General features: G+C 42.7%; 1 protein-coding gene across 2 annotated transcripts in view; it reads right to left on the reverse strand.

The window, feature by feature from the left end:
* gphnb (gephyrin b) overlaps window positions 1–12,970 on the reverse strand; it is a 412,308-nt gene that overhangs the window by 9,819 nt on the left and 389,519 nt on the right. For both annotated transcript variants that reach the window (XM_060916134.1, XM_060916133.1), the window contains 4 exons: window positions 11,696–11,754; window positions 9,508–9,661; window positions 8,375–8,496; window positions 1,114–1,201 (listed from right to left, as the gene is read on the reverse strand). In XM_060916134.1, coding sequence (XP_060772117.1) covers window positions 1,114–1,201; window positions 8,375–8,496; window positions 9,508–9,661; window positions 11,696–11,754 — 423 coding nt within the window. The remainder of the gene's footprint in view (window positions 1–1,113; window positions 1,202–8,374; window positions 8,497–9,507; window positions 9,662–11,695; window positions 11,755–12,970) is intronic.

Raw genomic sequence — 12,970 nt, forward strand, 5'->3', positions numbered from 1 at the left:
CCGCGCCGTTTTTCAGCAGTCGCGTCACATGACCAACGCCAGTGAATCAGGAAGGTGGATGTCACAGTGACGTTGTCCAATGACGACGCCAGCTAGAGCTCAGCACAGCGTATCTGCGTATCTCAATGTTTACACAGCACCGGAGCTGACACGATCTGGATTGAATACGTGGACCCTGGCGGATTCCCGTTTCCCGGCGTTTCCAGGCGGTTTAATGTAAACGGACAGTGCATCCGCGAAGAAAACGAGACAGATACGGTCTAATGTAAACTTGGCCATAGACACACAACCATTCACACTCAATTTAGAGTCACCAGTTAACCTAACCTGCATGTCTTTGGATTGTGGGGGAAACCGGAACACAACCCACGCGGACACGGGGAGAACATACAAACTCCGCACAGAAAGGCCCTCGCTGGCCACGGGGCTCGAACCCGGACCTTCTTGCTGTGAGGCGACAGCGCTAACCACTACACCACCATGCCGCCTCAATTCAAATTCTAGAGTTTTCAAATAATTATCATGTCGTGCTCCCATTTGTTTCCTCTCTCATCATGCCTCAACAGGTTCATCTAATAATCTTCCTATGAGCTGATAAAGTGTTAAGATTGGGATGGGGATTTAGGCAAAGAGAAATAGTGAAGAAATAGTGGCTCAGATATAGGTCTGTTTGGCAACTTCCTGACTGGAGCATTAAATCTAAACCCTACTTGCTTCAAGGTGTCCCTTTTATATATGGTTGTTCTTCCTTTCCTCCATTCATACCATGCTCTTTGTGCATTTTTGTTTTTCCCAGCTCCAGCACACCTGCTTCACCTTGTCAGCCAAATATTAATCCCTTCTTGAGCTGAGTAAGGTGTGTTTAAGAAAGGAAGATCAAAAACATTTGAACTCCCCAGGATTAGGATTGAGAACCACTACCAACCATATTGCTCTTTATTGCTCGTATTGGTAAGGGCGCACTACAACCAGACCAGAGACCATGTCACTATTAGAACACAACCCAGGGTTGACCCTGCTAAAGTGTGCACCCGACATCATTTTACCGCAGGAAGAAACATAGTTTATTAATCAATATAAATCAATTTAAAACGTCCTAAAGCAAGTCCTCACCTTCTCGCCCATGGACACGCCCCCTGAGGTGATGATGACATCGGCACGGCTGATGCCCTCGTTCAGGGCATTCAAGAGATCATCTGGGCTGTGGGAAGAGACAAGAAACCACAGCAACTGTTACCATGAGAGTAAAACACCAAACCAACTACACAGTAAATCACAGTGTGTTCTCAGATATGTGTGAAGTTTCTGCCGAGCTCAGCGTAGGCTGCTGTTAAAAGAAAGTCCAAAATCTGCATTAATATGCTACTAATATACAGTAATCTGTGTTGAAAAATCATTGTTAAGGGTCTCTAAGTGGTCAAAAAATAGGTCAGGAACCATGTAAAACTTTTAGGTGATGGCATGGCATGTGTAAAATTTGTATGAGTAAAAGCCAAAATGAAATCAACAGCTGATGTGGGTCATGCCAAATAAAATAATTCTTGAAATTGCATCACATTTTGATCATAGGATAGACATAGAACTTGAAAGAAAATATCTCGCAAATAAACAAATTGAGCTAAAAGTCGGTCTTGATGTCTGGCCTTTATAAAAAAAGCTGCATGTTGAATTTGTTCTTCACGATATAACCACTAAAGTGATGAAAATTGACGGGACTATTTTTTATCAGGGAGGCCACCATAACTCCATCATGCGTGATGTCATTTTCCATGAGCACAGCGGAGATGTACAAGTGCATGCTATACTAGTGTTAGCGGGGTGGAGTATTCCGTCAGGGATGATTGGAGACGGATGTAAGTGCAGAAGATCTTTATTATCAAGAAAAGTCAAGTTTCAAGTTTATTTGTATAGCGCTTTTAACAATAAACATTGTCGCAAAGCAGCTTTACAGAATTTGAACGACTTAAAATATGAGCTAATTTTATCCCCAATCTATCCCCAATGAGCACGCCTGTGGCGACGGTGGCAAGGAAAAACTCCCTCAGACGACACGAGGAAGAAACCTCGAGAGGAACCAGACTCAAAAGGGAACCCATTCCCATCCGGGCAACAACAGACAACATGACTATAACATGAACAGTCCTAACAAAGTCAGTTTCGTTGATGATATAAACCCCCCCACCAACGGAAACCCGAGTGCAAAACCGTTCACGACAACCGCAGTCCCAAAGTCAGCAAGTCAACTGCAGTCCTAAAAAAGTGTAAACAGGCAAACAGTCCAAATCAGCAAGAATATATCGTCAATGGTAAAACAGGCAAAAGGTCAAGCGAGGTGCAAGCAGAATATCGTAGACAGAAGCAGGGTCAAAAACAAAGAACATGGAGACAGGAATCAGAAACCAGGAAATTAGTCAGGAAGCAAGGCTCGGTGTCACAACAATGCAATACTTCGCAAAGTAAGTCTGCATTCTGAGTCCTTATATAGGTGTGCTGTCCTGCCGGAACGTTTGCGGCTGGTTACATGATGGACGCGTGGGAGCGGTGGCGGGTTGTGTGCCTGGCAATTCTTTCTGTGGAGGACATTGAAGATATCTACCTATTCGGAACCATGATTACAGGACTTTTGCTGATTGGATTAGGCATTGCCCTGGTATATCGAGGAAATCAGACAACGGTGACAGCTGTTCAAAGCCCCACAAAGCTGCCTGATATGATTGGAGTGGTGGGCAAAGCTGTTGGCACTCAGACTGTGGACATTCAGAACTTTAACCACAAAATGGTCGTTATCTCGGAGCAGCTTTCAGCTTTGCAAGGAATACGTTTTTCGGAGATCAATTTGAATAGAATGGACGGAATGGACAGATATGGACGAGCAGTGTGGACGTGCAAAGACTGCGTCTGGAAAGACCAAACAATTCATATCTTATCGACATTCGGCGCCCTGAGACAGCACCGACCTTGGTTTAGGCCGTTGCTGAGGCAACATTTCCCCCTGAAGGTCATTGCCGGGAGACGCTCTCGCCCTCGCATTCCTTCTCTAACTCTCCGCGGTCGCCATTTTTACCCCCAGTGTGACAAGCGGGTGCGTGACCAGCGCCGTCATGGCTGCAGAAGCGGACGGCTGCTTGCTTGCGCTGGATTACCTCCTCCCCTCCCCCCCTTACCCCGATTCCCCCCTCAAGTCCCGTGTTTAAAGTGTACTTGTGTTGTTGTGTGCTTATGTGCAAAAGGTTTTTAAATGTTCCCACACTGTACTCCTGACAGGAGCATAGTGGGGGGGGGTTCCCTTATCTCTCCTCATGTTGTGTTTCCTTTTTATCTTTATCCCTGTCTTCCTGTCCTGTCTACCCATGTCAATTGTATGTTGTATATGTACGGACAGGTTGACGGCTAATTTCGCTGGTACATGTGACTAGTGGCAATAAAGGGCATCATCATCATCATGATTGTGCCTTAATCCTGTGCAGGTGTGTGTCATTCATGGTGTGTACGTGAGTCAGTTCGGAGCGTGCGCTGTCCACAGTGCGCCTGAGAGTCCTTCTGTTGTGACAACTAGACTATAGTATAATATTATGGTCTAGCGTGACTTCTCGGTCAATATGTTTGTATTTCTCCACAAAAATTATGGCAATGCAGTATTAGAAAAGGAATCAAAATAAAGCAGTGGCTAGTTTATTGTCTGTTTATTTAAAAACAACATCTACCTGCTTATCTTCCATTCATTTGATGCGTGACACGGTATGCTGTCGTGTGGAATCCTACGTCTCGCAGCGCCACCCTCATTTTCGTCTTCTAATACATCCATGTACAGTATTTGGCTAATCCAGTATGGCCACGCCCGGGGAAATGGCCCAACGGACTGTTGTTACAACTTTAACACGTTGTGTGCATTTGTGTACATTTTATCTAGACTTTTTTTGTTTTTTTTATTTTCCCTTTTGTTTTTGTTTTTTGTGTTTGATGTTTGTTTTTTATTTTGGTTTGAGTGTTGTGGCCACCAGTTGTGGCGTAACTCCGGACCCAGTTTTGGGCGTCGGTTCCCTCCAGGCCTTGGTTTGCCGTTGGTGATGCCTGTGCTCCTGGTTATGGATTGCAGTGAGCTCGTTGCTCATTTTAACATCATGGTTGTCCAGCACTCTGTGTGGCGGCGCTTTTGTGCTTGGTGCGGTGTTCCGAGCGATGTTGCTTGGTGGCGTCACGGCGGCTGCGCAGGCAGTTTGGGACATACTGGCGCGCTGCGTGGCGGTGGTTCTGCACTCGCTTTGTGGATCCATGGTGCGGTGTTCCAGGCGGTGTTGCCTGGCGGCATCGAGTCCGCTGTGCAGGTGATGTGGGACTTGTTTTCGTGCGCCTTTTGATGGGACTGTTGCTGCTGCACCACTGGAATGACATACTGACCTTTTTTTGGTGGCCTTTTTTTTCTTTCCCCTTTCCTTATAATTGTAAAGCGACCTTGGGTATGAGAAAGGCGCTATATAAATTTCACTTATTATTATTATTATCATTATTATTATTATGTTTTTTAAAGCTAAAGTCTGCTTCATTTTTTTCATCTAGAACATCTTGTATTAATGTATAATGATGACATTTCATAACCCCGTAATTTCAAAATTTCCTGGTTAATCGCTTTAAGTAATATACTGTACATGGACATAGATATCATTGTGTTTGTTAAAAGAGCTTATAATGTTATTTCCTGCAACTAAATTGTGTTACTTTTATAAATGATTTGATGTGATCATGTCTGTAGATTTCCAAGGTTAAAATCTGTACTTTTCCTTGGATCTTTTGTACCTTCAATATCTATCTTTCACTTCAGAATATGGATATAGTGTATCTTTAAAAATGGTTTAAGGTGAATATAAATAGACTATAGTTTTTATCATAAAGCTTGAGAGATACACTACATTCACTCTTTTAGGTAACAGATACACACTAAAAGTAGCAACAAAGAAAAGGTGTCTTAACTTGGCTGCACACTGCCCAGATAAACACCAACCAACTCCAGCCAACACAAACTCTCAGATCAGTGTGCGCCGTCAGTCTGTGTTTATCGGTGCTTGTTGGTGTTAGTTGGGTTTGGTGGAGTCGTGGAAAGGCTGATCAATGTGCACTGTTTTCCAACAAATCACAACATTCTGAGAGTGTGTTCCCTTGACATCTGAACCTATATTCATATGCGGAATGTCAGAATACATTATTTTCTTTCATCTCAGGTTAACTAGCTCCATTACTCACTTTGGTCATAACATTTATAGCTAAAATGGCTGGCTTCTGGACCCAGGAATGTAAAGAATGCCTGACTGAATTGTGGGAAGAGGAACCTATGATGATATAAAGACCCAGGCATTTTCCAACCATGATAGCAAGATAAATGTGGTGAAATGCATCGTGGAGAAAGTGAAGACCTCTGGTGAGTAATCTGCAGGCTAGCTAGCTTGGTAGCTTCGTGAACAATGTTATTTTATTGTCAAGCAGTTCACCGTTACCCAAATATGATTTAACGTTCTGGATGTCTCAGGTTTTATGTTATAAATCAGTAATGTAAGCGCAACTTAATGTTTGTAATTGAGATTTTTTTTTACTGGAAGTCGCAGGAGGGGACGGGTTGCTGTGAGATGGAACATTAGTGATCATAAGTTACTTAAATTTTACTATCCTTAGATGGCTGTTTGTAACATTCAAAAACGTAAATAAGAAAAAGTAGGCAACAAAGGTCTGTATTGTCACTTCGTGTCTGGCAGGCTTGTAGTACTCGAGTCTAGGACTTGGACTCGAGTCTGACTCGTGCCCTAATTTTAAGGACTCGTGACTTGACTTGAACTTGAGCATTGATGACTCAGACTCGTGAATTAACTGCATTCGGACTCATAAATTGGAGACGAGGACTCAGATTTTTTTCTTTATTTTTTTTGCAACACGCCATAATAATTTGCCATAAGATATTTATATCTACATTCATTTTTATACTAATTTTGTACAAAAGAATGCACATTCACCTGTTCATACGTCATGTTCAGGAACAAACTAACGTTAATGGCGCTAAAATGCCTGGAGAGAACGCCCCTAGGATTGTCTGCTTTGCTTATACAGACTTCTCATGCAGTGGGAAAAAATGCACTGCTGTGTGTTCCATTTGTAGAAGAACTATCAAGGAGATGACGGGGACAACCTCGAACTTCAATCGTCATTTGGGAAAGACAACACCCAGAGAAGGAAGTGACACGCTATGTTCATTGCTCTGTTGATAGCGGGGCTTGCTTGCTGACCGATGAACTAGCTCGTGTTAACCCTCTCTCATGTTATTTGCCCCGTTGATGGCGGGGCTTGTGTCAGACTCAACTTGGATCAGTCGTGGACTCGACTCGAAATTTTCTTTAACGAATTGGACTTGACTCAGACTTGAACACTGGGGACTTGAGACTGGACTCGGACTCAAGGTTTAGTGACTCGACTACAACACTGCTGGGCAGTGTGGAACCGGCAGTTGGTTTTCTGAAAATTCTAATGACTGCTACCAATAATTGCCAACTTTAGAATGTTGGGGTTAGTTGGGCATTGTTTGGGGATAGTGCAGCCACCTTTAGATATCTAAGTTCAGTGTTTTTTTTTTTTTAAATTATATAACGTGCTATGGTGAACAATCACCACAAGAGGTATGACTAGATCATGAACTAACATAGGCAACAAAGCACTATAATAGTAAACCAAAAGGGCCAATCAACGGTTCACAGCAGTCAAGAAGTTCTCCCTAAGAGATCACAGTACAGAAAGCAAATAGTGATGAGCATGAGTTTTGAAAGACTGAAAGCTATTGTCACTAATTTCTCCAACTACGCTGTCTGGGAGTCTATTCCAGATACGGACCGCAGTGTGGATGAAGGTCCTGCCTGTGGAGTAGATTCTTAAGACTGGTTCAGTGAGTGCATGACTTGGCATAGATAGACTGGGGTGAGTTGCATGTCTGATCACATACAGCTGAGGAACCATGGTTCTAATTACGTGGATCTAATCCTGCCTGCGTATCTCTGTACAGTAGATACACTATATGGACACCTGAACATGACCACCCTTATGTGAGCCTTCCCCAAAACATTTGCCGTAATGCTGTAGCCTGGGTGCGATTTGCTGGGGGGGATGGGGGGGATCATCCCCCCCTCTGTTTTTTATCTCTGCTGAAAAAAAATCCTCGGGGACAACCCTGTCAATAAAACAAACAAACAAAAAAAAAGTTGACATGACAGGCATGTTGTGACACAGTTTTCTATGGTCTACATTGCACTCACTTTCAAAATGACCTGAAGTGGCAGCTTTGATGTTCACGAACGTCCCCAGCAAATAGATACATTGTAGATAATAACAATATCTTTGAGTTCTATGCAGGGATGCAAACAGTGCACCTTTTGGCGGATGCCGCCTTTTTCACGGCCGATTTTTTTTTTAGGGGGGACGTTGGAGTGTCTGATTATAATTTCAAAGTAAATTCTGTATTAAAATTACTAAATAAGCAAATCCGTTACAGTCCATGAAACAGGAAGTATAAGGATGAGATAAAAACAGTTTAAATCGGAAAGCTGCACACAATGTGAACTGCGCCATCAGAGCAAACTGTTCATTTAGTATTCATGTATTTTAGTGATTTTTGAGTCACTGTCCATTTAATCCGGAGGGAGAGAAACATCACAGCAACGCGACAAGCAATGCGAACTTTGTTGTGTTAGTGTTCGTGTATTTAGTCAGAGAGATAGGAAGATGAATTTACTGTACTATCTCTGGTTTAGTGTTCGTTTTCATTTAGTGTTATTCATTTGATATCATCGGATGTTATTGAGCTGTTAGCCTATTGTTACCTTAATTTTGTGACGTTTCATGATTAAAAAAAAAAAAACATCCCCCCTTCTGGTTTTTTGACAAATCGCACCCTGGCTATAGCATTACAATTTCCCTTCAATGGAACTAAGAGGCACAAACCTGTTCCAGAATGACAATGCCCCTGTGTACAAAACAAGCTACATGAAGATGTGGTTTGCCAAGACTAGAGTGGAAAAACTCTGGTGGCCTGCACAGAGCCTTGACCTCAACCCCTACACCTTTGTGATGAATTGGAATGCTGACTGTACCCCAGGGCACCTCACCTGACATTAGTGCCCGATTTCACTAATGTTCTAGTGGCTGAATGAGCACAAATCCCCATAGTCAAGCTCCAGAATTTAGTGGAGAGCCTTCCCAGAAGAGTGGAGGCTGTTGTAGGCAGACTCTTTATTAATGCCATGCCTTGGGAATAGGATGTTCAACAAGAACATATGGGTGTCATGGTCAGGTGTCTCTCTGTTTTTGGTAATATAATGTAAGATGAATGTGTAGAGATTCTCACTTGTCTCCCACGATGCCCAGGTTAATGGTGGGGTAGCCGTGCTCCTGGATAGTGGCAAGCAGCGTGGAGCGGTTGGAGTCACGGATCTTCCCTGGGTGTAGATCATCCTCAGGGTTCAGCAGCTGAAAAAGTGTCAAATCGTCACATGGTCAAATACACATAACCTTTATTAACTTATCAGCTTTAAATAATAACTGGTCTGATTAGCATTGTTCTGTTCACGAACTACAATTTGCTAATGATTACAATTTTTCCTTTGCAATCCATCCATCTATACTGCTTATTTGTCAGGGTCATGGGGGAAGCTGGGGCCAATCCCAGCTAACTTTGGGTGAGAGGCAGGGTTCACCCTGGGTAGGTCGCCAATCTATCACAGGGCTAACACAGAGACAAGCAACCATTCAAACTCATGTTCACAGCTATTTAGAGTAGCCAGTTGACCTAAGCCACTTGTCATGTTATCAAAAAGCCAAGAAGGGTAAAGTCCTCTATCATGAACTTTCCCATGTCAGAAAACTTTTACAAAGCACACACTGGAGACTCCATAAATAATAAGTTTCCTGCCAGAAAACTGTCCCATATAAACTATAGGACATCTTTCTTCCTTAAATAGCAATACATTTTTAATTTGTTATTCAAGTCAAAAGTCCCTCTCATGCCAGAATCTGGTCTTCCCAGGCAGTCTCCTGTCCCAGTACTAACCAAGTCTTTAAGGTGTATGGGTACGGCACTGATCTCCATTTCTTAGCCCTCGGCCTCTCGCCTATACAGCTAGGGTTACAGTGGGGGGCTGGTCCTCTGGTAACCATGAGAGTTTGGCTCCCCACTCACATCTGTATTGCAGCATGCCTTGTCGGACAGTAGTAGGTACCATTTTTATGATGGTCTTTGGTATGACCCGACCACGAGTAGAACTCACGATCTCCCAGTCGAGAGGCGGACATGCTAACCACTAGGCCAACTCGCGGTTAATCTGTTATTAGCATTAGCTTATATGGAGGGGCCACCATACAAGTCCCTATGGATGAGCTGTTACTATAGAAATGATAACATATTAGAAAGAGTGTAGAAGTTTGTCATTGTCATCTCACCCATATATGTACAGTGTGCGTAGAGTGTGTGTGAATTCCAACCTCGTTTCCTGTGGACATTACGGCCACCACAGGGAACTTGTGCACTTCCACTTCTGTGACTCCCACTGTGGCGAGCAAGCCGATCTCTGATGGGCCCATATGAGTGCCTTTGGCCAACACACACTCTCCACGCTTTATGTCATGACCAATGGGCCTGAAACACACATGAGATAATGAGAATGGAGGTTACATCTTGTTCTCTCCTTCTTTCCTTTTTTTCTATGGGGAAAAAGGAGATTCCTTGGGAAGGTAGCTCCCTGAGTAGACAGCTGTCCTACTGGAAAGCTGCCCTTTGAGCTTATTATTTTGGCCAAATCTGAGGGCAGCATCACCTCTCAGTGTAGGCAATCCCATAATCCTTTTCACCAGACCATTAAAGAGTTTCAGGAAAAGTTCAACAATTACGGTCGACCAAACTGAGAAGTGAATTGGCTTGTCTTTTCCCAGTAACATTTCTGTTTGTTTATGATTGACACTTGTGGTCATGTAGCAATGGCTGCTGTTGGTGTGCACTATCCAGTGTTGTTTTTCTTCTTTTAGGTTCAATTGCTCCAGTAGCAGGCTTGTAGTACTCGAGTCCAGGACTCGGACTTGAGTCCGACTCGTGCCCTAATTTTAAGGACTCATGACTTGACTTGGACTTGAGAACCGATGACTCGGACTTGGACCCAGACTTGTGCATTGACTGCATTCGGACTTGTAAACTGGAGATGAGGACTCTGATTTTTCTTTATTTTTTGTAACATGCCAGAATAATTTGGCTTAAGATATTTATATTTACATTAAATTTTATACTAATTTCATGCAAGAGAATGCACATTCACCTGTTCATACGTCATGTTCAGGAACAAACTAACATTAATGGCGCTAAAATGCCTGGAGAGAACGCCCCTAGGATTGTCCGCTTTGCTTATACAGACTTCTTGTGCAGTGGGAAAAAATGCACGGTTATGTGTTCGATATGTAGAAGAACTATCAAGAAGACGACGGGGACAACCTCGAACTTCATTCGTCATTTGGCAAGACTCCACCCAGAGAAGGAAGTGACCCGTTATGTTCTTTGCCCTGTTGATAGTGGGGCTTGGTTGCTGAGCGATGAACTAGCTAGTGTTAACCCTCTCTCATTTTATTTGCCCTGTTGATAGTGGGCGGGGCTTGCTGTGTGATAAACAAGCTTTTTATCTGTAGCCTGTTAACTAAAGGGTCAGTCAAGCAGTAACGTTAGTTCAACACAGTAGCAGAGACGCTTTCACATAAAGGCAGCAACAGCCACCACCAAATGGTGCGGTTGGAGTCTTGTTCTCGGACTTGACTCAGACTTTTCTTTAATGACTTGGATTTGAACACTGGGAACTCAAGACTGGACTCGGACTCGAGATTTAGTGACTCAACTACAACACTGTCTAGTAGTAGCTATAAATATTTTTATGTGTTCTGCTTCTTAATACTTTCACTGGCGGATTATCTTAGCAAACTAATGGCACTAGCGATGTACACTCACCAGACCATCCCTTTTGCCTTCCAAGCTTTATTTTATGAGAGGCTGTATATGACAGGGTAAGATGAAACCATGGTTATAATTTTTCTTCCATTTTTGCACGTCAGAGTGCAAATGGGAATAAATTACATGTAGGAACCAGGGTTGTGAGTGAGGAAATGATGAACTGTCAGACCACACAAGCCATATGAGTCATTCAAGCTAATTCAAATTGCTGCTGTTGCTGAAATCGTGGCTGTGTGTCATGCATATGCATAGAAAATGAACAGTTTTCTGGTCCTTTGTCGCTTGCTAGTATGAACATAGCGTTATGCAGCTAATTGCTAGCTGCTCTCTTGCTAGCCGCTACGACTAACTTGCTAGTTAGTTGATCAGCTAGCTAGCTATGTTATTTAGCTAACAGGTGTGTAGTTGTGTACGGCTGCAAAAAATACGGGATGTGATCCATCAGGTAAGCAGATAAATATGAATAAACAAACTTTAAACACAGTAGACTAAAAGTTATAAAATATCATGACATGAAGGACATTCTGAACATAGTTTACCAGTTTTATTTTTTGTTAAAGATGCCGAAAGACAAAAATACCTTCGAAGAAGGCAAGTATTGAGAGAGCTTTCAAAATGTTACTTAGCTTAACAGAAAATATAAATTTCTAATTGGAGAGAGAGAGAGAGAGAGAGAGAGATCACCTGATGTCCTGTCCTGGACGTGCTTGCACCAGAATACGCACTTCAAGTTCCTCTGTGCCCTGCATGCAGACAATAATAATAAATTAAAAGCTCACTAAATTACATGTTCAGACAAAATCTGTGGTTTGCCCTCCTTGCCCGGTGTGTGAGTTTTGGTGGGCGGCCTTCTCTTGTCAGGTTTGTAGTGGTGCCATATTCTTTCCATTTTGCTATAATGGATTTAATGGTGCTCCCTGGGATATTCAAAGTTTGGGCTATTTTTTATAACCCAACCCTGATCTCTACTTCTCCACAACTTTGTCTCTGACCTGTTTGGAGGCTCCTTGGTTCTCATGTTGCTTGCTTAGTAGTGTAGCAGAGTCAGGGTCCTTCCAGAACAGGTTGATTTATACAGACATCATGTGACAGATCATGTGACACTTTGATTGCACACAGGTGGATCTTAATCAACTAATTATGTGACTTATGAAGTGAATTGGTTGGACCAGCTCTTATTTAGGGGTTTCATACGAAAGGGGGCGAATACTTATGCACACTCCAGATTTCTGTTTTTTCATCTTAATTATCGTTTGTGTCACAATAAAACAACAATGTGCACCTTTCAAGTTGGAGGCATGTTGTGTAAATCAAATGTTGCTAACCCTCCAAAAATCCATTTTAATTCCAGCTTGTAATGCAACAGAACAGGACAAACACCAAGGGGGATGAATACTTTTGCAAGGCACTGTACATCATTCTGTCGCTAAATGAACAGCTGATCACACCGAGGTGCTCGCTGACCGCCGATATTTATTAGTTTGGTCCTGCGTTTCCTTTCCTTCGCAACATAATGTCTTTTCTTCTCGCTTTCCGTTACTGTAGTTGGGCTTTCACGTTCCATTCGCACACTCACGTCCTCCATTTTTCTCTTCTGTTTCAAATTTGTATCCCACAATGCCTTGCGTGAACAGGGAAAGCCCACCACGTCATGCATGACATAGTATCTTGACTTGGGTCATGGTGAAGCAGGAAAAAATAACAGAGAATTTATGGCCACGTGGCCCTTAATTCATTCATTGTTCTACTTAAAAAAAAAAAACTAATAAAATTGGAAGTCTGTGATTCAAATTCAGTAGATTTCGGTCCACTAAACAAAAATAATTGGGTGTCAGGGAAAATTCTTTTTATGACCTTCACTTGAAAAATCTGAAAGGCAGTCTACCTTTAAAACAAGGCTCCAATATCTGCTGTCAAATGACACACATCCGATAATATTAGTGCATGATGTCCACATAC

Source organism: Neoarius graeffei, chromosome 3 (assembly GCF_027579695.1).
Source record: "Neoarius graeffei isolate fNeoGra1 chromosome 3, fNeoGra1.pri, whole genome shotgun sequence".
In the NCBI taxonomy this organism is placed as follows: Eukaryota; Metazoa; Chordata; class Actinopteri; order Siluriformes; family Ariidae; genus Neoarius; species Neoarius graeffei.